The sequence below is a fragment of the Nycticebus coucang genome, chromosome 2, assembly GCF_027406575.1.
Source record: "Nycticebus coucang isolate mNycCou1 chromosome 2, mNycCou1.pri, whole genome shotgun sequence".
Taxonomy (NCBI): Eukaryota; Metazoa; Chordata; class Mammalia; order Primates; family Lorisidae; genus Nycticebus; species Nycticebus coucang.
In genome coordinates this window covers 9,291,279-9,313,336 of record NC_069781.1, presented here as the reverse complement: position 1 = coordinate 9,313,336, position 22,058 = coordinate 9,291,279, and the positions used below count along the sequence as shown (strand labels likewise).

The 22,058-nt window shown below is 47.2% G+C and overlaps 2 protein-coding genes across 3 annotated transcripts in view; one reads left to right on the top strand and one right to left on the bottom strand.

Moving 5' to 3' along the window:
• Positions 1-1,676: 1,676 nt before the first annotated feature.
• NAIF1 (nuclear apoptosis inducing factor 1) lies at positions 1,677-6,380 on the bottom strand. Of its 2 annotated transcripts, XR_008374222.1 has the most exons (3): positions 5,654-6,380; positions 3,453-3,976; positions 1,677-2,236 (listed from the first exon to the last, which is right to left on the bottom strand). XR_008374222.1 is itself a non-coding variant. In XM_053561509.1 (2 exons), the coding sequence occupies exons 1-2, from the start codon at positions 6,162-6,164 to the stop codon at positions 3,507-3,509; spliced, it is 981 nt and encodes a 326-aa protein (XP_053417484.1). In that variant the 5' UTR covers positions 6,165-6,380; the 3' UTR covers positions 2,924-3,506. The 2 variants fall into 2 exon arrangements, 1 of the variants encoding a protein (XP_053417484.1); XM_053561509.1 differs by lacking the exon at positions 1,677-2,236 and having other exon boundaries at positions 2,924-3,976.
• A 1,212-nt stretch (positions 6,381-7,592) lies between these two features.
• SLC25A25 (solute carrier family 25 member 25) overlaps positions 7,593-22,058 on the top strand; it is a 38,960-nt gene continuing 24,494 nt past the window's right edge. Inside the window, exon 1 of the mRNA XM_053561303.1 lies at positions 7,593-7,942. Coding sequence (XP_053417278.1) covers positions 7,688-7,942 — 255 coding nt within the window. The 5' untranslated portion in view covers positions 7,593-7,687. The remainder of the gene's footprint in view (positions 7,943-22,058) is intronic.

Sequence of the window (22,058 nt, the reverse complement as noted above, 5' to 3'; positions counted from 1 at the left end):
ATCTCAAAAAAAGAAAAAAGAAAAACCTTTGATGATTCAATAAGGGCCTCCATAAATCACCCTGATATAAGAACAGTTCTCCAACAGTGCCATCTGTGCCATGGGGGTTTACTCCTGTGAAATCATCCTCTCTTCACTCTTAGTATAAATAAATTCAAAACCTGTAAAAGAATAAAGAGAGGTCACTGCATTTCCTTTTAAAGGCTAAGGGGAATATGAACTCCCTCTAGATCTCCTTTGACCTAGAAACTCATCAATGTCAGACTTTGAACCAACTCTGGGGACATCAAATTCACTGGCAACAAGGTCAGAGTAGTTAAGAGATGGGCGGCGCCTGTGGCTCAGTTGGTAAGGCGCCGGCCCCATATGCTGAGGGTGGCGGGTTCAAACTCGGCCCCGGCTGAACTGCAACCAAAAAATAGCTGGGCGTTGTGGCGGGCACCTGTAGTCCCAGCTACTCGGGAGGCTGAGGCAAGAGAATCCCTTAAGCCCAGGAGTTGGAGGTTGCTGTGAGCTGTGTGATGCCATGGCACTCTACCGAGGGCTATAAAGTGAGACTCTGTCTCTACAAAAAAAAAAAAAAAAAAGAGTTAAGCACAGTAGCTAAGAGCTTGGGCAACCCTGCAGAATACAGTAGCTGTGTAACTTGAGGCAAAATGTTTAATCTCTTGATTTGAGGTGTCCTCATCTGTAGACTAAGAACAATATTAGCACCTACTTCCTGGGGCCATTGCACAGAGTCTGTGAGATGCTTTCAAGGCCTGGACAGACTAAGAGTTCAAGGATTGTCAGTTTTCATTATTAGTAAATACTGGTGAGAATGATGATGACATGTGGGAAGGCTGAGATCACTCCAGAAGGAAGACATATCTTACGCAAATGAGCTTCTCTGCTTGGCAGAACTTCCTGCTTAGCAGAAACTCCTGAACAAATTATTCCAGAGCAGGATCTGGATTCCAGATGAATTTACATCTTCCAGTGTCTAAGCCAAGATTCTTAACCTTCAGGAAGTATTACAGTCACTCAGAGAGTTTGTTTACAATGCATATTATTATTAAGACAGAGTCTCATTTTGTCACCCTTGGTGGAGTGCCATGGTGTCATAGCTCAAAGAAACCTCAAACTCCTGGGCTCAAGCAATTCTCTCGCCTCAGCCTCCCGAGTAGCTGGAACTACAGACACCCACCACAATGCCTGGCTATTTCTTTGGTTTGTTTAGCAGGCCTGGGCTGTGTTTGAACCCACCAGCCCCAATGCATGTGGCTGGTGCCCTAATCATTGAGCTACAGGCACTAAGCCTACAATGCATATTCTTGGGATTCTCCCTCCGGGAATCAGGTTTGGGTTGAATCCTGGGACTGGGTATGTTTAACAAACACCCAGGTAATTTTCTCTGGAGACTGAACTACCCGGAACAGTCAGACTTGTAGAGTAGAGAGAATACTTTTGCCTTTGTGGGCCTGAAGTTTCTGTTTTTAACTGCTCAAGTCTGCTCTTGTGGTACACATACAGAAAAAGCCATAGATTCATAAACAAATGGGTGTGGCTGTGTTCTAATAAACTTTTACTTACAAAAATAGTTGGTGGGGCTCAGATTTGGTCTGTGGGCCATAGTCCAGCAGCCCTGCTTTCTTCTATATTTAACCAGTAAATAAAGACACAGAGATGCGTGTATTAAAAAGTGATTATTTCTTTAATTTAAAATTATCACCTGGAAAGAACTAGTCAGTTTAAGTGATCCAGGCTTCCTCTTTATACCCCAATGGAACAGACACAATATTGGCTCAGATTTCCAACCCCAGAGAAAAACCAAACCAAGTCACAAATCCTCGAACGTGACTGCTGGGGCCATGGGGGCTCTCTGGGGCCACTGGGGCTCTAGGACTGTTCTTTTCCAGCCAGTTTGAGAAGGGCTTTCCTTCTACCACCTAGCTCCCCCCACTGGGTCCAATCCCTCTCCAAGTCCCTGGATCTGGCACTATGCATGTGCCTCCACAAAGAGGTCAAAGGAACAGCAGTCACCTCCCAATTGCCTTTGGGGGCATCTTCCTGTGATCGCAATAGCAGAGCTGAGCAATTCTAAACATCTGTGCCCAGAAGGACAGCATCTTCTAGCTGAGATCTGGAGCCTCAAGTTGTAACCATCAGCCACATGTGGCCAAGGCACCAGCAGCAAAACGGCAAACGTGGCAAACGATCTGGGTAGATGCAAGGGTCTCAGTAATCAGTGGTGAGTCTGAAAATGAAACAGACAAATGCCACCTGGGTAAAATCCTTACAAACCATAGCGGAGAAAGTATAAAGATGAAACAGGGACAGCACCTCCTACAGCACTCCAAGGCTCTGTCTGCTCCTCCCAGAGCAAGAATTCAAAGGGTCCCACTTTTTAGGTCAATTTCACCTCTCTTACCTCCTACATTCAGGGTCAATCATGGCTTCAGATTCACTCAGCCAGTCAGAGGGTGTCTTACAAGAACACGAGGCACTGAATCATGTGGCAAGGGAGAAAAGTCCAGGCTGTGATGCTCAGCAGGGCTTTTTTTTTTGCATTGAATTTTAGAAATGTGGAGTTAGCACAGAGAGGAAGGGAGGAAGGGCATGGCCACACAGTGCCCTTCTGCAGGTCCTCCCAGGAGGGGTTCTTGTACAGAATAAATACAACTGGCTTAAAGCAAACCTTCTGGAAAAAAGCCATGTAGGTCCCACCATACACCCACTGCAATGGGACAACAAGCTTCCACGCTGGTTTGCCTTCTCTAAAATTCAATAGCTCTAGGGGTAAACCACCAAAGGGCCGTCCAGAGAAGCTGTGGAAGACCAGAGAGTGGCTAAACCATATCCACCACACACAGCATTCCTGCACAAGGCTGGCTGCGTACTTGGTGTATTGCAGAGGCATCCCAGGGCACTAACAAGGGCTTGTGCTGTGCTGGGGCTGGGCTGGGTGGGGTGGGAGGAGAACACAGCAATAATTAGAGTCCCCTGAGAACTGAGGCACAGTGAGGAGAAAAAGGTGGTATTTCCTCCTCAGGCTCAGTCAATGCTGCCTCCCAAGGGAGGAAGATATTATTGCCCAGCTTCCAGCACAACTGACATTATCTTACTCAAACACATGGCACCTTGGTGGGTCAGCTCAGAACAGTTCCCAGCTGTGACTCGGCTGCCAGTGACAGCCAATTGTTCTTTACAGTTCTTCTAGACCAAGTCTGGGTCATGTTGCAAGCCCTGGCTCACGACAACATGTGTCCCATCACACGCATGTGTGACCCCAGCTAACCAATTTTCTGGATCTAGCAAGGCAACTCAAGTAGTGGGAGGAAGAGAGTTCGTCCCAGGAGCCCAACAAGTTCCTTTTCGCAGTCTCCTTTTCAGAAACAGTAGACCCCTAAATGTTTGTCAGAGAGGGAGCTGTTCAAGTGGCCAGCCTAAGGCCAATCACAGAACCCACTTACAAGACCACAGAGGTTTCATCCAATCACAGCAGAAGGCTGGCTCCACCTCTGCCCTCACTGGATGATGCTGTCCGGCTGTCCGTTCTGGGCCACCTGTCCAGGGTCAGAGGCAGGAGCCGGGTTGGGTGTATTGCTCTGCAGGTAGCGGCGGAAATCTTTGATCATGGGCCGGAGGACCTGGATGAGGACACTCAGGGCTGCCTGGGTACCCTCCATGGCCTGGGCCTGGCGCTCCTGGGCACAGGCCTGCACTTCCTGGGACCTGCGGATCATCTGCAGCAAGTCGTTTTGCTGCTCCAGGTGCTGGGCAATCTCCTTCACATGCAGATTGGTGACCCGCTGCTCCTGTATCAGCTTGGCAGAGTTGAGGGCGATACGACTCTTGAGCGCCTGTGGCTTGACAGATGTGTCTGCGTGCTGGGCCATCATCTCCACGGGGGCCTCGGCTGGCAAGGGTGGGGGTGCCTCTGTGCAGTACTCCACCACTCCCTCCTCCAGCGTGTGATAGGCTGTCTCGGTAGGGACTACAGGGAAGAAAGAACAAGGGCCAAGGTGGGTCAACTTTCTGGAAGGAATGAAACTGGCTGTGTGGGGTGGGGAGGAGGCTGTCAAGCCCTGTCCTAGAGGGAGATAAAGGGAAATTCAGGCCTCCCCTGGCTGTGTAGCTATTCATGTATAAATCTAGACTCTAACAGGTTAAGAATTTTAATATACTTGGTAACCAAAAGGTCAGCCCCAGATCTAGCAAAAACAAAGATGCTAATAACACAAGCAAGAATGTTAAACACTTTCTATGCACTAGGCACCGTGTACTTGTTAACGTGACGAATCCTTATAATGACACCAAGAGGTAGGTTCTGTCATCTCCATTTTCAGAGATGAGTAAATGGACTGAGAAACCGGAGTTACCTGCCTAAGGTCACAGAACTCATTCAGCAGAGCCAGGAAGCAAACCCAGGTCTCCCTAACACGAGAGCCAAAGTGCTCATAATCACCCTGCTGGGCTGTTTCTAGCTAAGGCACCTTGGAGGCAGGTCTCGCAGCGCTGGTATGAAGCAGGTATTTTAGGTGGGACTCCACACAAGCCTTTGCAGCTGCACCAGTCCTACCCTCTTTGATGCTTTCTTGACTTCCACATACCCTCTGGCCAAGCAGAAAAGGAGGTGGGAGCAGGACAGCAGCAACGAAAGTGCTAGTAAATGTCTCCCTTTCTCTCTTTGACCACGTTGGACAATGTGATACCTATATGTCTTTCCTGTTCCAGAACAGCACCTGACTGAGGCACATTTTTAGCCCCCTTTTCCCAGCTGAATATATACTTGAGAAATATGACATTGCAGGAGGATGGCACTCACACATGCCCCCAAGCCTCATCAAGAGTTAGATTGATCCAGTTCACAGTTATCACAGAAGAGCAAAGGTAGCTGTCACTGATACAAACCCTTCTCCGAACTAAAACATCCATAGTTCTGTTGTCATTCATAGCTGAGAACTTTTGAAGGGATCCTAAGTGTTTGGCCTCCGTGATGCCAGACTTCTCTACCCTTTGTGCCCATCAGGGAGCCCCCTTCTTCTTCTGAGTCCTTAGGTTTTCCCAACTGATAGCTATTCATATATGTATCTTATTTGTCCTACTAGAAATAACTGCCCTACATTTTAGACAACTTGGGAATCCCAGTGCCCAATTCAGCGTTTGGCACAGAATAAGTGCTAATGTTTGATGAACGAATGTGGAGATTAACATCAAGAAGCATAAGGTTCCCTAGCAGTGCCTGATGAATGTCTGCTGCGCTGAAAACACAGAAAGTCTTTGTCCAGGATGCTTGTCTCACTTGAGCATTATTATTCCCATTGATCTATTCAACAGGTATGTCCTGGCTGCCTACTAGTAGCCCCTTGTGGGGACACAGGCATGGTCTCTGTCTTCAAGGACCACACAGTTCAGCAAGTGGAGGTAAGTTATGGATAAACATGGTGGCAACATACAATAGAGAGCTATCCAGCAGAGTCCAGACCAAGTGCTGAGGAAATCGCAAAGAGAACAAGATCAATTCTATCTGGGGCACTCTTGGAAGGACTCATGGTCTTCCAAGACCGACATCTGGCCATTGACCCTTGGCAGCCAACCTTCCCCAGGCCATCCCAGAGCTTGCTGACCCTTCCCATTTATGCACACTGACTGGGCAGGAGAGGTCACTCACTCTGTGTCAGGGTGACCGTGGCTGCAGCTGCAGTGGCTGTGGGTCCAAGGGCCACAGGATGGATCTCAGTGGTACTGGGCAGGCTGATGATGGTGGCCTCACCCAGAAGGTTGCAGATGCGTTGTTGCATGGGGGTCAGCAGTACAGGGGCTACAGCTGGGCCACCGCCACCACTGCCACCACCTGTCCCAGGCCCACCAGCTCCATCCTCCTCAGCGGGCCCCGGTGCCTCTCCACCCTCCACGGCAGCCCGGACCTGGGCAACCTTGCGACGGACCTCAGTCTTGAGGTCAGACCACTTCTTCTTGACCTCAGGCAGCTCCCTGCGGCAGGTGGCCACAGCGTTGACCCTTCTCAGGATGCTGTGCCAAGCCGCACTCTTGGCAGCCAGAGGGACACCAGCATTAAAGTGGTTCACCAGCAGATGCTTCTTCAGCTCCAGCTCCTCCACGATGATCTCCACCTCCCGCTCAGAGAAGTTCATCTTCCTCTTCTTGGCTGGGACGGCCATGGCCTCTCCCCTCCCCTCTTTTTAAAGAAATGATAACCCCCTCAACCGGCCCCAATTCCCCTTCTCTTCTTCCTCAGCCTCAGCCCTCATCCACCCCCCCACAGGGGATAGGCTGGGCTTGCTCAAAGCTAAGCACTAGGCCTCTGGTAACCCCCCTCGCTACGCAAAGTGCGTAGGGCCCAGCCTCAACCGGCCCGGCCGCTGCTAGCCAGCTGCGTAATGGCTTCCTGAATCTGCCTCTTCCGCCGGGGTGTGCGGAGATCCGCCCACCTGCCCTCTTCCCGCCCCCTAGCGCTTCTCCAGTAGAACCTGCTCTTCCGGTTGGTCGCGGCTCAAACGTCACGTCGATCACTGGTTCTTTAGGTCTGCCGCTCAGCTAAGGGGCACGCCTACTTACTGGAATTAGCGTGACCATTGGTCTACAGGTGAGTCTGTCCCTCCAGAGCGCTCCGCCTACCTAGCCTTTATTCTCTTCCATTGGAAAATCATTCTGTCGTTCAATTATCAGTGTTACAACTATTATGCCGTTAAATTCAACTATTTCATTGGTGGTTTAGGGAGCTAAACTACCAAAACCCTGCTTCCTGAGGATACTTAGTACTTTCAGTCTTGAGCAGCTGGCCAATTCATTTTATTTATTTATTTTTTATTGTTGGGGATTCATTGAGGGTACAAGAAACCAGGTTACACTGATTGCATTTGTTAGGTAAAGTCACTCTTAAAATCGTGTCTTGCCCCCAAAAGGTGTGGCACACACCAAGGTCCCACCCCAATTAATTTTTATTTTTTAAGACAGTTTCACTCCATCGCCCTAGGTAGAGTGCTGTGCATCATAGCTCACAGCAACTTCAAATTCTTGGGTTTGAGAAATCTTGTCTCAGCCTCCCGAGTAGCTGGGACTACAGGTGCCCGCCACTACGCACGGCTGATCTTTCCATTTTTAGTAGAGATGGGGTCTTGCTTGTTCTTGCTCAGGCTGGCAATTAATTTTTAATTCCACCCACGGACACAAACTCTGCTTTGCAATTGCAGTTCACAGGTGCTCTCACACAAATCCTGTTTCCCGAGGTTACGATCTCACCTTGCACCATCTCTCCTCCGAACCTTATGATTCTGCAGTCTAAACAGCGTTTCTCAATGGAAATTAAACGCAGAGCCTTCCGCCTGCCAATCGCACAACTTCTGCCTATCGCTGCGTGGTTTCCTCTCCCAGGCCCGGCTAAATCAATCTCCGCCTCCTTTGGTTTGAATCTGTCCCAGTGGCCCCGCCCTCTCATTTGTCGGATAGGCCTGGACGGTGTGGGCCGTCCTCAGACAGGCTCCGCCCCCACAACACGCCCCATCCTGGGTCTCCGTCCGAGCCTGTGAGTGGCCAGCGGCGCGCGGCGGGGCGGGGCGGGGCTCCCGGAAGCGGCGCCTCCCGCCCGCTTGCCGGCACTTGGGAGTCTGGGTTCTCAGTGAGATAACACCCGGCGTGACTTCCGCGCTCTTCCCGCCGGCCCGTAGCCCCCGCCCGGCGCCCGATGGTGAGCAGTGTGTTGTGCCGCTGCGTGGCTTCCCCGCCGCCGGACGCTGCCGCCGCCTCGTCGTCAGCCTCGTCGCCGGCGTCCGTGGGGGACCCGTGCGGCGGCGCCATCTGCGGGGGCCCGGACCACCGGCTGCGCCTGTGGAGCCTCTTCCAGACTCTCGACGTCAACCGCGACGGCGGCCTGTGTGTCAACGATCTGGCCGTGGGGCTCCGGCGTCTGGGACTGCACCGCACCGAGGGCGAGCTCAGGGTAGGCAGCGCGCGCTAACCGCGCCGGCGGTGGGGGAGCCCCCAGGAAGTCTGGGTGACAAGTATGGGCCGCTGGTGACAGGTCTGGCCGTTCCAGCTTCTCGGACAGACTCTTGGAGCTTGGCAGGTATAGGTGGACGTCCTCTTGTGCTGGGAGGGACCCCTACTGTTCTGAAAAGTAGTGCCCCCTCTGACAGAGATACCCCATTTATGCCTGGTGGGAATGGGCACCGGACTCCTTCCTGACCTCCATGTGCTTGGACCAGTCTCTGTGTGGGCATTCTCTGGCCTTCTCTTGGGCGAAAAGTCCTTTCCTGCCCGGGTTTTCCCCAAAGTAGAAAGTCAAGTCTCAGGAGTGTGCTTTTGTCACCTCCTAACCTCAAGGCCAAGCTTGATGCTCCCCCTGCCCCATTGACCACCCCCCTACCCTGTTCATCCATTGATCTCCAGCAGCACCCTTCTTTCCCTCTTGTTTCTGTGCCACTGTGGGCCCTGATCTGGTTCCTCTGAGAAGCGTGTGGGAGTTGGGAAAAAAACTGGTAGAGGGGTTGCAGGGAGATCTGTGTGGATGTGGGTGGTGAGGACTGACAGTGCTGGTGGTTTAGGCTCATCACCATTGCCTGACTTATGCAGAAAATGGAATCACCTGCAGAGTTGGTATGTAGATGGAGATAAAGAATCTGGGGGAAAATTCTTTCTACAAATGAAAGTATGAAACACCTAAGAGGGGAGATGTTACTCTTGTCTTGGAGTGGGCCCTTGGCCAAGGTGAGGGGAAAGGAGGAAGCAAAATAGCCATCTCTGGGCTTTCCAGAAAGAGAAATGCTATCCTCTCTGTATAAGTTCTGTGGCTGTTTCTTTCATTTCTGTCTTTCATGGTATGTAGTTTGTTCTAACTTGATAGCTGTAGCTGCCCTTTGGTCTTACTTAGTAGCTGTAGCTACCCTATTTCACTTGTTGTGACAACCTGATTTATAACCTGGATTAGAACTGCCAAATACTTTACCTAGAAAGCTGTTTCTCTTCTAAGTTGGTTTGTTTAGTCCAATTTTTACATACAAGTTAGAGAATTTTATAGCCAAGTTTGAAAAAATCTGGTAAATTCTGGTGAATTAAATCAATTTGTTGGGTGAGTGGGTGTACATAAGGTATTTTTGGGTTTTTTTTTTTTTTTGAGACAGAGCCTCAAGCTGTTGCCCTGGGTAGAGTGCTGTGGCATCACAGCTCACAGCAACCTCCAAGCGATTCTCCTGCCTCAGTCTCCCAAGCAGCTGGGACTACAGGCGCCCACCACAATGCCCAGCTATTTTTTGGTTGCAGCCATCATTGTTGTTTGGTGGGCCTGGGCTGGATTGGAACCCACCAGCTCGGGTGTATGTGGCTGGCACCTTAGCCACTTGAGCCACAGGTGCCAAGCCTTGTTTTTGTTTTTTTGAGAGAGTATCTCTGTGCCATCTGGGCTAGAATGCCGTGGCCACAGCCTAGCTCACAGCAACCTCCAATTCCAAGGTTCAAGTGATCCTCCTGCCTCAGTCTCCCAAATAGCTGGGACTACAGGTGCCCACAATCGTGCCAGCTGATGTTTTGTATTTTTAGCAGAGATGGGGTCTTGATTTTGCTCAGGCTGGTCCCGAACTTCTTAGCTTAAGGGATCCTCCCACCTTGACCTCCCTGAGTTCTAGGATTATAGGTGTGAACCACCACACCTGGCCAATATAAGGTATTTTTAACTCAATTTCAAGATATCTTGGATCAACATCCAAGGTATTTAACCTACCTTGTGTCAGCCTAGGAAAACCAAGAGTAATGAGATGCAACGTGGAATCATTCGGTTAAGTCCAAGGTTGTATTGTTGTTTTTTAAAGTCAGCTTTACATAAAATGGTGTTGTGAACTGAAGATTTTCCCATATGAATTTGATTAATAAATCACTTGAAGAGATAGGGTGGCTACACCCAGAGGAACGGTACTTTAGGGCTTAGGGAGGTATGGACCCTGGTGAATTTTCCTGGTTTTATGAACCTATGAACATCTGGCTGCTGGGGTATATAAAATGTCTACACAATGCTTTGTGCCTCTACTGGGGTCACAATGTTCTCAACTTCATGGCACATCTGATAGTGATCCTAATCCATTTTTTTGGCAGTGAATTTCTCTGGGCAAATAAGGAGAAAGTGATCATTTTTCTTTCCAGTGTTCAAAGAAAGCCTTATTTATTAGCTAAAGGGAGCTTAGCCCTTGGGGTCACTTTGACTCTAAAATCTTTGACTCTGTAACTGATCTCAGTTCTGTCACAGGAAACAATTCCTTTTAATTCTTTTGGCTGTGGGTTTAGTGTGGACTCTTATGTTTACAACTTTTTTTTTTAGACAGAGTCTCAGTCTGTGGCCTTAGGTAGAGTGCCGTGGTGTCATAGCTCACACCAACCTCAAACTCTTGGGCTCAAATGATCCTCTTGCCTCAGCTCCTGAGTAACTGGGACTATAGGTGCCTGCCATAATTCCCGGCTAGTTTTTCTATTTTTAAGAAAAAAATAGAAAATAGCTCTCGGTAAACCTCAGAGCTCCTGAGCTCAGGCAGTCCACCCGCCTTGGCCTCCCAGAGTGCTAGGATTACAGGTGTGAGCCACCATGCCTGGCCTGGCCCCTATTTCTACAATTCTTTCAGCTTTTGAACAATTATACAGCTTTGAGAGAAACAAGAAATGATTCATTTTATTAGTTTATTACCTGTACATAAAGGAGCACAGGTAGTCCTGGGGGAATGTTTTAAGTATTAGAGAGAAAATCTGCCTTTTTGTAAATAACTGAGTGACAGGAAGACGGCCTGCCTCATGCACCCCCATGCCACTTCCTGTTGAATTCCGCATCAGTGTTTAGCTGTCTACAGAAAGTGCTGTGGTTTTGCAGAATTAGCAGGAGCCAAAAGAGAACTTGGGGGTCCTTTGATTCAAAACAGGTGGTCTGCCATGGGAATAGGCATTGAAAAACACTTCAAACTTTGGAAACTGCTTCATGTGGCCCATGTGAAACCAGTCTGAGATACTGTGGTTTGCCAAGGAATCAGCTATGTGTGCTTGTCAGTGGGTAGTGGGTGATCCCAGGCCATGTGACTCCACAAAGCCTTTTTTTTTTTTTTTTGTAGAGACAGAGTTTCACTTTATTGCCCTGGATAGAGTGCCGTGGCGTCACATGGCTCACAGCAACCTCCAACTCCTGGGCTTAGGCGATTCTCCTGCCTCAGCCTCCCGAGTAGCTGGGACTACAGGCGCCCACCACAAAGTCTAGCTATTTTTTTGTTGCAGTTTGGCCGGGGCCGGGTTTGAACCCGCCACCCTTGGTATATGGGGCCGGTGCCTTACCAACTGAGCCACAGGCGCCACCCTCCACAAAGCCTTTTGTTAGCTTATAACAGCCTGGGTCAAGTTTTCTTTAAAAATAAACCAAGTTTTGCTGGCTGCCTTTGTTTGCGAGGAGATTGGGACACTTAGAGAAAAATTACCTAAAATGGAAGTAGGCAGATAAACTATGGCAACCAGCCAGGGAAATTTTCTTTGTAAAGGGCACATAGGCAAGAAGCATATCCTGGGACAAAAGAAGGGAAAGGTTTATTAAAGAAAAAAGATGACAGTGGTAGTGACTTTGGGAGGTGAGACTCAACAGAGCTAATTATAGCATTGACTATTTAAGGCATTTTCATGTTACCAAACAAAATCTGTGTCTAAAAACAAATTTAAAACATAGGTTACAACTCAGGCGGCCAATTAGAGGAAGAAAGCAAGCTGTGTCACATGTACACAATTTTCTCTTTGGCTGAGGCTTGTGGGTTCTCATAAGGGGTTGGTGTTTAATAACAGGTGAGGATTCTAGGCGATGCTGCAGTAAGCTGACTTAGGGACTGGCTAGTGCACTGTCTAGTTTGAGCCTCACAATAAGTTGTGAAGCAGGCAAGTCAGCAAAATGATTTTAAATCCATTGTATAAGGGAAGGAGGACCAGCAGTTCAAAAAGACCATGAAACAAAAATCATTTCACTGCTAGGGAATTGGACCAGAACAGAATTAGAATCATCTTCTTTTATTATTATTATTATTATTATTATTAAATCATAGCTGTGTACACGAATGCAATCGTGGGGTACATGTGCTGGTTTTATATATAATTTGAAATTTATTATTTTATTTTATTTTTGAGACAGAGCCTCAAGCTGTTGCCCTGGGTAGAGTGCTCTGGCATCACAGCTCACAGCCTCCAACTCCTGGGCTCAAGTGAGTCTCCTGCCTCCGCCTACCAAGCAGCTGGGACTACAATGCCTGACTATTTTTGGTTGCAGCCTTCATTGTTGTTTGGTGGGCCCAGGCTGAATTCAAACCCGCCAGCTCAGGTGTATGTGGCTGGTGCCTTAGCTGCTTGAGCCACAGGTGCCGAGCCTGATTTGAAATACTGTCATCTAACTGGTTAACATAGCCTTCATGGTATTTTCTTAGTTATTGTGTTAAGACATTTATATTCTATTTAGTAAATTTCACATGTACTCATGTAAGATGCACGGAAGGTGTGGTCCCACCAATTACCCACCCTCCACCCATCCTCCCTCCTCCCCTCCCCTCCCTATCCCCTTTCCTCATTATCTTGGGCTATAATTGGGTTATAGCTTTCATAGTAGGGCTGAGTACATTGGATACTTTTTCTTCCGTTCTTGAGATACTTTGCTAAGAAGAATATGTTCCAGCTCCATTAGAATCATCTTCTGATTCCTGCTCCTCTCTTTCACTCCTCAATTGTTTCTGAGGAACATGAAGAGAGTTCCAAACCTGGGCTTTTGGGAGAGCTTGAGAAAGAGGAGAGATCCATTTAGAACCACATCTTGTTCCCTATGTTTAGGTTTCAAGATTATCCACAGTTTACCCTGCCCTGTTTCTCCTCCTAAGCAGTCACAATAAGGCAATTCTTGTTGATTTGAAATAATTGAATGGAGGATTAGTAATGTCAAGTTAGTATTGCTTTGTTTTTTTTTTTTAGAGACAGAGTTTCATTTTGTTGCCCTCGGTAGAGTACCATGGCATCACAGCTCACAGCAACATTCAGCTCTTGGGCTTAGACGATTCTTTTGCCTCAGTCTCCCAAGTAGGTGGGACTACAGGTGCCCGCCACAGCGTCCAGCTATTTTTTGTTGCAGCTTGGCCGGGGCTGAGTTCGAACTCACCACCCTTAGTATATGGGACTGGTGCCCTGCTCACTGAGCCACAGGTGCCACCCAAGTTAGTACTGCTTAATCAGATAGACTGTTGACCTCTATACCTTTAAAATGTTTAGATATTTGTGTGGAAAATGTGTATCAAAATAGCCAGACTTAGGTAAGATAGTTTATAGAAGAGCCTTTTTCATAGAAAGGGGGTAGATGTTATTTGGTATAGTATACTGGCCCATTAGGAAAAGAAATGGTTTTTGCAGATTGGATTGATTTCATATATTCAACTAGTTGTTTATATTAACTGGTTGTGTTGTACACCTATAACTGCAAAATTGGTTCCTGGCTTAAAGTCATGATGACCAAGTGAAGTAGAAGATATTTTTTCTTTTTTTGAGACAAAGTCTCAACCTGTCACCCCGGTTAGAGTGCTGTGGCGTCATTGCTCAAAGCAACCTCAAACTCTTGGGCTCAGGCGATCCTCCTGCCTCAGCTTCCCAAGTAGATGGGATCTGGGACCACAGGTGCCCACCTCAATGCCCGGCTATTTCTTGGTTATAGTTGTCATTGTTGTCTGGTGTGCCCAGGCTGGATTTGAATCCGCCACTTCCAGCGTATGTGGATGGTGCTCTATCTGCTTGAGCTACAGGCGCTGAGCCGAAGATTTTTTTTTTAATGAGTTGATACTTCAAAAGGTAGAGTCAGGCACCCTGATTCTAAAGACCAGGTAACAAATAAGAGTATACCAGAGTCTGTCTGATCTGGAGCTTCAGTTGGAGGAATTCCTTTGATGTTCAAAGTCATTAATTGTGTAAGTCTCACAGAAATTACAAGGGAATGAGGGAAACAAATATTTTGCTGGTATTCATTTCTGGTCCAGCTGAGTACAGCTGTGGGATGAAATCAGTGTACAAAACTGTACTTATAAAGGACTAGTCTCATTAAACTAAATCTGTACCCTTTTATCTTTAACTATTTCTTAGTATATGTGTATCATACTAATGTGAATTTGCCAGAACCATAGAATTTAGTCTTGGAAGTGTCAGAGTCATCATGGTCACTAGCCAGCCTTCCACCCAATGTGGGGGTGGTTCCCCCTGTGGTGTTCCTCACAGATGGTCATCCTGACCATTCCATTGTGGACTTACTCAAGGTCATTGTGGGTTCTTGGTATGTCAGACTGAATGCCGTATCTGCTGCCCCTTCTCCCCGAGTGTACCTGCAGGAGCAACACAGAAAAGTGATCCAAGAGCCCTTGAAGCATCTGAAAACCCCAGATTTGTCTTCCTATAAGCTCTGCTGCTGCTAAAAGCAATGTGTCTCATCTTGTATTTCTCACGGGCTATGGGGCCACACCTCTCATAGTCCCTCAGTTGAGGCAGTCCCCATGGGAGTTGATGGTACAGACCTTCCTCAGAAACATTATACTGTAGCTCACACCTAGAATCCTAGCACTCTGGGAGGTCAAGGCAGGTGGATCACCTGAGCTCATGAGTTTGAGAGCGGCTTGAGCAAGAGTGAGACCTTGTCTCTAAAAATAGCCAGGCATTGTGGTGGGCACCTGTCCCAGCTACTTGGGAGGTTGAGGTTAGGGGATCACTTGAGCCCAAGAGTTTGAGGTTAAGAAGCCAGTCATGAAGACTACGCGTGATGTGAGCCATTTATATAACATGGAATAGGGAAATCTGTAGAGACAGAAAGTTGATAAGTCATTGCTGGGGTGGGGTGGAGTGCTGGAGGCTGGAGAGGTAGGAAGGTGATGACAAAAGGGTATGAGGTTTCTTTTTAAGGTGATGAAAATACTCTCAAATTGACCATAGTGATAGTTGCATGTACCTGTGATACTGAGAACCATTGAATTATATACTCTAAAAATGAATGATTTGTATGGTATACAATCTGGGTTCACATGTTGCTTCTGCAGCTTACTAGCTGTGTGACCTTGAACAAATGAGTGACTCACCCTCTCCAGTCAGTTTCCTTATCAGAAGCATATTGGAATGACTATCTACTTCCTAAGATGGTTGTGAGGATTGAATTAGATAAACTATGTAAAGGGCCTGGTATGGAATCTGTGTCTAACACAGGTGTTTGCAACCAGGTGACTTCCCCATTGACTCTTTGAAAATAAAATGCCCATGGCTCAGCACCTACAGCTCAGCAGTTAGGGTGCTGGCCACATACACCAAGGCTGGCAGGTTGGAACCCAGCCCGGGACTGTCAAACAACAATGACAACAACAACAAAAAATAGCGGGCATTGTGGTGGGTGCCTGTAGTCCCAGCTACTCGGGAGGCTGAGGCAAGGGAAACCTAAGCCCAGGAGTTGGAGGTTGCTGTGAGCTGTGTGACGCCACAGCACTCTACCGTGGGCAATAAAGTGAAACTCTGTCTCTACAAAAAAAAAAAAAGAAGAAGAAGAAAAAAGAAAATAAGATGCCCCAAATTGGTCCTCATCAGTACATTTTAACCCCAGTACTTTTAGGTAAAAAGTAAAAGGCAAAAGTGGGCAAAGCCTGGGAACGTGGGCAGTAAAAGGGAGAGGGAGTAGCCGGGTGCTGTGGCGGGCGCCTGTAGTCCCAGCTACTCGGGAGGCTGAGGAGAGAATCGCTCAAGCCCAAGAGTTGGAGGTTGCTGTGAGCTATGTGATTCCATGGCACTCTACCTAGGGCCATAAAGTGAGACTCTGTCTCTACCAAAAAAAAAAAAGTAATAAAAAAAAGGGAGAGGGAGGTATAGTAAGAGGGAGATACAGTCTCCCTCTGCAGCCCAGAGCAGAAGGAGCTTCAGTGGTATGAAGGGGGGTGTGGGTTGGGTGAAGCTTGGGCCCTGTGAACATTGAGAACATCAAAACAAGAGGCTCAGTGCCCATAGCAAACATACACTGGTTACGGTGCCAGCCACATACACCGAGAGTAGTGGGTTCGAACCTGGCCCGTGCCAACTAAACAACTGCAACAAAAGAAAAGCCGGGTGTTATGGTGGGCATCTGTGGTCCCAACTACTTGGGAGGCTGAGGCAGGAGAATCGCTTAAGCCCAAGAGTTTGAGATCGCTGTGAGCTGTGATGCCACGGCACTCTACCAAGGACAACGTAGTCCTTGAAGGAAGAAAAAAATATTTAAAGAATAAAAAAATAACAAGAAAAGAAGGGCAGCGCCTGTGGCTCAGTCGGTAAGGTGCCGGCCCCATATACTGAGGGTGGCGGGTTCAAACCTGGCCCCTGCTGAACTGCAACCAAAAAATGGCCAGGCATTGTGGCAGGCGCCTGTAGTCCCAGCTACTCGGGAGGCTGAGGCAAGAGAATCGCTTAAGCCCAGGAGTTGGAGGTTGCTGTGAGCTGTGTGAGGCCACGGCACTCTACTGAGGGCCATAAAGTGAGACTCTATCTCTACGGAAAAAAAAAAGGAAAAGAAACCCTAAAAAGGGGGCGGCGCCTGTGGCTCAAGGAGTAGGGCTCCGGTCCCATATGCCAGAGGTGGCCGGTTCAAACCCAGCCCCGGCCAATAACCAAAAAAAAAAAAAGAAACCCTAAAAAGGTTTTAAAGTCGTAAGAGTCACTATACACAAAGATGTCTTTGGCCTAAATGTTTCCTTGAACAGGACTTCCTGGTGTTGTAACCCTGTTGCCCATCCCAAGCTATGAACGGTCCTTCCTCAGGTATGGAGTTGACCTTGAATTTGTGAAAATAGAAGTTTCAAGTAAAGCTTAGTTCCAAGTTTTGGAGATTCTCCTACTAATCAGCGTTGTTTTGCAGATGTGGGACTGAGGCTCAGAAGTTGGGTTGTTTGAAGGGCAAGCCAGTACCAGAACCCAGATTTTGACTCTTCAGCTTAACACACATACAACTTCTTTCCTTCCATGGCTATGGACGCTTAACTTGTCCTTAAAACTCTACAGCATTTATTTTCACAGTTTGACATTGACGTAGCTGTGCATAACTCCAGCACAGCTCAGCATTTTAAGGCCAGTGCTGGTGCTCGGCAAACAGTGATTAAAATGATAGGTACACTGTTCCTAAAAAATGAGACATAAAAGACGTAAGTAACACAGTACCTGAAAAGTTGTCTGAAAGATGATGCATCTTCTTTAAAGTAAATAAATGAAAACAAAGGTGAACTATAAGGAGCTTCTTATCTGCTTTAAACTCTCAGCTGGGTTTTCCAGGAAGCTTGAAAAGAAGATGAGTCATGGCTTATTTTCTGAAGGGTCAGTGGGGAAACTGGAGACATGGCTGTCCCTGTTCCTGCTGGTGCTTGAAGCTTTCCGTGTTGTTCCACAGCCCCTTGCTAATACCTTTTCTCCCACATTCCCTCCTCCCTAGTGGAGTTTGCTGTGACTTTTACCAAAACACTTTTACCAAAAGAAAACCACTACACTGTGTGTGAAAACTCTGAAAAACTATTGAAATGCCAGTGGCCCAAAAAGAAAGCACAAAAACAAAGTGGGGAGAGGGTAGTTTAGATCACCTAGAATAAGAGCCAACTGTCTGCTAAACCCTTTTATGTAGTTGTGACCCAGTGGAATAGCAGAGTTGGTTAAAACCAGCTACAGTACTCATGAGCGACCTTGCTGGCCTTTTCCCCATCCCACAACACTAAAACTCTGCTGTTGCTTTTGGTCAAGTTTGAATCCATAGGTGCTGTAGGTTGAGTTTGAATCCACAGAATGTTGGAAGTGGAATATATTCAAGGTTTGTCCAGTTCAGTCCCCACATTTTGCAGGCCAGAGAGGTTAAACAACTTGTTCATGGTCCTAAAAGGCACTGTAGGGGGATCTTGGGGAGAAAGAAAAGGTTTCTGTAGCATCCCTTATTGATGCATTTATGGACACAGTTACCTTTATTCCTTTTTTCATTGACACGTTAGGTGTATTCTTTTGCTTGCTAGAATCTCCCCTTTCTAACCTATAGTAGGAAAAATGGGATCTGAGGGTAAATAGTTCTACCCAGCTAAAGAATTCCTTTTGTGAATTGGTTTCTGTTTTTTTTTGTTTGTTTGTTTTGTTTTTGAGAAAGAGTCTCCCTATGTCACCCTCAGTAGAGTTCTGTGACGTCACAGTTCACAGCAACCTCTAACTCCCGAGTAGCTGGGACTACAGGTGCCCACCACAATACCCAGCTATTTTTTTGTTGCAGTTGTCATTGTTTAGCAGGCCTGGGCCGGATTCTAACCCACCTACCTCCATGTATGTGGCTGACACCCTAACCACTGAGCTACGGGCACCGAGCCCTTTTCTGAATTGTTTTGATGAGCTGGGTTGGTTTAAACCAGTATTCTTTTTTTGTTTGTTTGGGGTTTTTTTGCAGGTTTGGGCCAGTGCCGGGTTTGAACTCACCACCTTCAGGGTATGGGGTCGGCGCCCCACTCCTTGAGCCACAGGCACCGCCCTAAACCAGTATTCTTACATAGCATTTTCCTAACTTCCCACACACCCTGAACAGCTGTGCTACATATCTGCTGAAGGCGGCCTGGAGTGGGTTTCCCACACCCATAACTTCTCCCTGCAAGTCTTGGCACAATGCAGAGCAAGCAGCTGGTGAGAGTTAAGTCTGCACTGATTCAGATGATCTCAGTTTTTTATGGAGACAGAGTCTCACTTTGTCGCCCTCACTGGAGGGCGGTGACATCACAGCTCACAGCAACCTCTAACTCTTGGGCTTAAGCGATTCTCTTGGCTCAGCCTCTCAAGTAGCTGGGACTACAGGCGCCCACCACGCCCAGCTATTTTTTTTGTTACAGTTGTGGTTGTTTAGCTGGCTGGGGCTGGGTTTGAACCCGCCAACCTTGGTGCATGTGGCGGGCACTGTAACCACTGTGCTACGGGCGCCAAGCCAGATGATCTCAGTTTTAGAGTGCAATCCTGAAATGTGTTTTGAGAAACTGAAAACATTTAGTGTTCCTTTAATAATAAATCTGCTGGCTTCCCTTTTCACACGAGAAAAGAGAGAGTAAAGATAAAGTAGCTGCAACAAGTAGGCTCAACAAGTACAATTGTGTGGCTCACACTGGTCAATGTTGGATTGCTTTAGAATTGTTTTATTATTTTAGGTGATTGGTTTATTGTGCAATTGTGCATTAGCCTTAATTCCTTGTTCACCCCCACTCCCTACACTTGACACATATCTAATCGGAAGGATCATGCTCTTAAAAACACAAAAATTATTCCATGTTTCCATGCAGACTCTTGCTTCTGCAGAACTTTGTTACATTTCAAAATCCTACGTTAGAATTATGTTAATTTTGTACATCTCTAACTTTATTTTATTTTGTTTTATTTTTGAGACAGTCTCACTTTGTTGCCCTTGGTAGAGTGCTGCGGCATCTTGGTTTATAGCAACCTCAAACAAGGATGAGTACAAGATTTGAGTACACATCTCTTGTACTCAGGAGATCCTCTTGCCTCAGCCTCTGGAGTGGCTGGGACTACAGGTGCCTGCCACAATGCCCAGCTATATTTTAGAGATGTGGTTGTGCTCTTGCTCAGGCTGGACTTGCACTCCTGAGCTCAAGCAATCCACCTGTCTCTGCTGGGTGCTGTGGCTCGTGTCTATATTCTTAGCACTCTGGGAGGCCCAGGCAGGTGGATTGCCAGATCAAGATCTCATCTCTAAAAATAGGCATTGTGGTGAGGGTTCCATAGTGACAGGGGTTTTCTTCAGGGAGTTTTTGCTAGAGGTAGATTTTCCAGTTTTACTTCCTGAAATGGAATGGGATTAGGGATTTCACCTTTTGCACCAATGCAGTTTTGTCATCTTCAGTACTTCGTTTTCATTTGCGCCATATGAGGTGAATTCCCGGCTCCACTTCGTTCATCTAATTATAGGCTGAGTCATGGGCAGGAGGGTGTTTAATGGTCCTGCCTGAAACTTGGGCAGCCCATAGGGTGGCCAGGACAGCATGTCGGAACTAAGCATTTCAATTAGCTGGTTGATTCATTTCAGCGGAAACTTGATATTCACCTGCTACAGTTGTGCCTCTGAAATAAGTCACTACCATGTATCAGTATAGAAAAGAGAGTCTTCAAACTTTTTGCCTTCTGTACCACCTTAAAAGAATTTTTTAAAATTCTTTACCTCTTTGCACATACTGTACTTTTTTTTTTTTTTTTTTTTTGAGACAGAGTCTCACTTTGTTGCTCTGGGTAAAATGCTGTGGCATCACAGCTCACAGGAACCTCAAACTCTTGGGCTTAAGCGATTCTCTTGCCTCAGCTTCCCAAGCAGCTGGACTACAAGTGCCCGCCACAACGCCCAGCTATTTTTTAGAAATGCGGTCTCACTCTTGCTCAGGCTGTTCTCAGGTGATCCACCTGCCGTGGCCTCCCAAGTGCTGAGATTACAGGCATGAGCCACTGTGTTCGGCCTGTACATCTTCTTTAAATGTTTTTGTTTGTTGGCTTTGGTTTTATTTTTTTTGAGACAGTCTCATTCTGTTGCCCCAGACTAGAGCACTCTGGCATCATAACTCATAGCAACCTCAAACTCCTGGGCTCAAGCAATCAATCCTCTTGCCTTAGTCTCCTGAGTACCTGGCCCGCCATAACACCTGGCTAGTTTTTCTATTTTTAGTAGAGATGGGGTCTCGAACTCTGAGCTCAAGCAATCCATGGGCCTCAGCTTCCCAGGGTGCTAGGATTACAGGCATGAGCCACAGCTCCAGGCCATGGCTTTGGTTTTAATTCAAACCTTAAGGCTGCAAATGGAAAAGACTCTCTACATAACCCAATTGGCATAGCCAGTCCTCATTATAAAATCAATCAGCCTGGCATTCTGTCAAATAAAACTGGGCTATGTTTTTAATTTTTTAGAGACAGGGTCTGGTTCTGTCACCCAGGCTTGAATGCAGTGGCCTGATCACAGCTCCCTGGAACTTCAAACTCCTGGGCTTAAATAATCCTTTCCACCTCAGCCTCCTGAGTAGATGAGACGGCAGGCATGGACTAATTTTTTTTGGTGGAGACAAGGTCTAGTTATATGTTGCTCAGGCTGATCTTTTCATGGTCTCAAGCATTCCTCCTGCCTTGGCCTCCTAAAGTGCTGAGATTACAAGTATATCAGTTTTTAATTTTTAAAAGGTATTAATGGCTGGGACCAATGCTCACACAGGTAATCCCTGGCACTCTGAGAGGCCGAGGTAAGTGGATTGCTTGAGCTCAGAAGTTCGAGAGCAGTGCCCCCCACCCCACCCCCACCATCTGTACTAAAAAAATAGAAAAATTTGCCAGGCATCTGGGTGGTCGCTGTCTACTTGGGAGGCTGAGGTAAGAGGATTGCTTGAGCCCAGGAGTTTGAGGTTGCTATGAGCTGTGACGCCACAGCACTACTCAGGGTAGTGCTTTGAGTATTCACTACTCAGGGTAGTGACAGAATGAGACTTTGTCTCAAAAATAAAATTAAAAAGGTGTTACAGTCTTCCCACTGACAACATCTCTTCTGAATGTTAATAATAATTCTAAGATAGGTAGTTAAGCAGGTGACAATAAGACTTGGACAGCTCAGTCCCTGTATGCACAGTAGTTATGGTGCCGGCCACATGCACGGAGGCTGGTAAGTTCGAACCCGGACCAGGCCAGCTAAACAACAATGACAACTGCAACAAAAAAATAGGTGGGCATTGTGGCGGGCATCTATAGGCCCAGCTACTTGGAAGGCTGAGGCAAGAGAATCGCTTAAGCCCAAGAATTAGAGGTTGCTGTGAGCTGTGATGCCACAGCACTCTACCCAGGGCTACATAGTGAGACTCTGTCTCAAAAAAGACTTGGAGACTGCCATGGTGTCAGTTGTGGGTCGTGGAGACTTCCTCTGTATTGTTATCAAACTTCCTAGGAGTGAGGAAGATGAGTTAAATTAGGCTTTCTCACCCAAAGGCCATGAAGTGCCTGATTGTTTTGAATAGCTATGATTAAGCTGGCAGGTGCGTGGGTTGCTA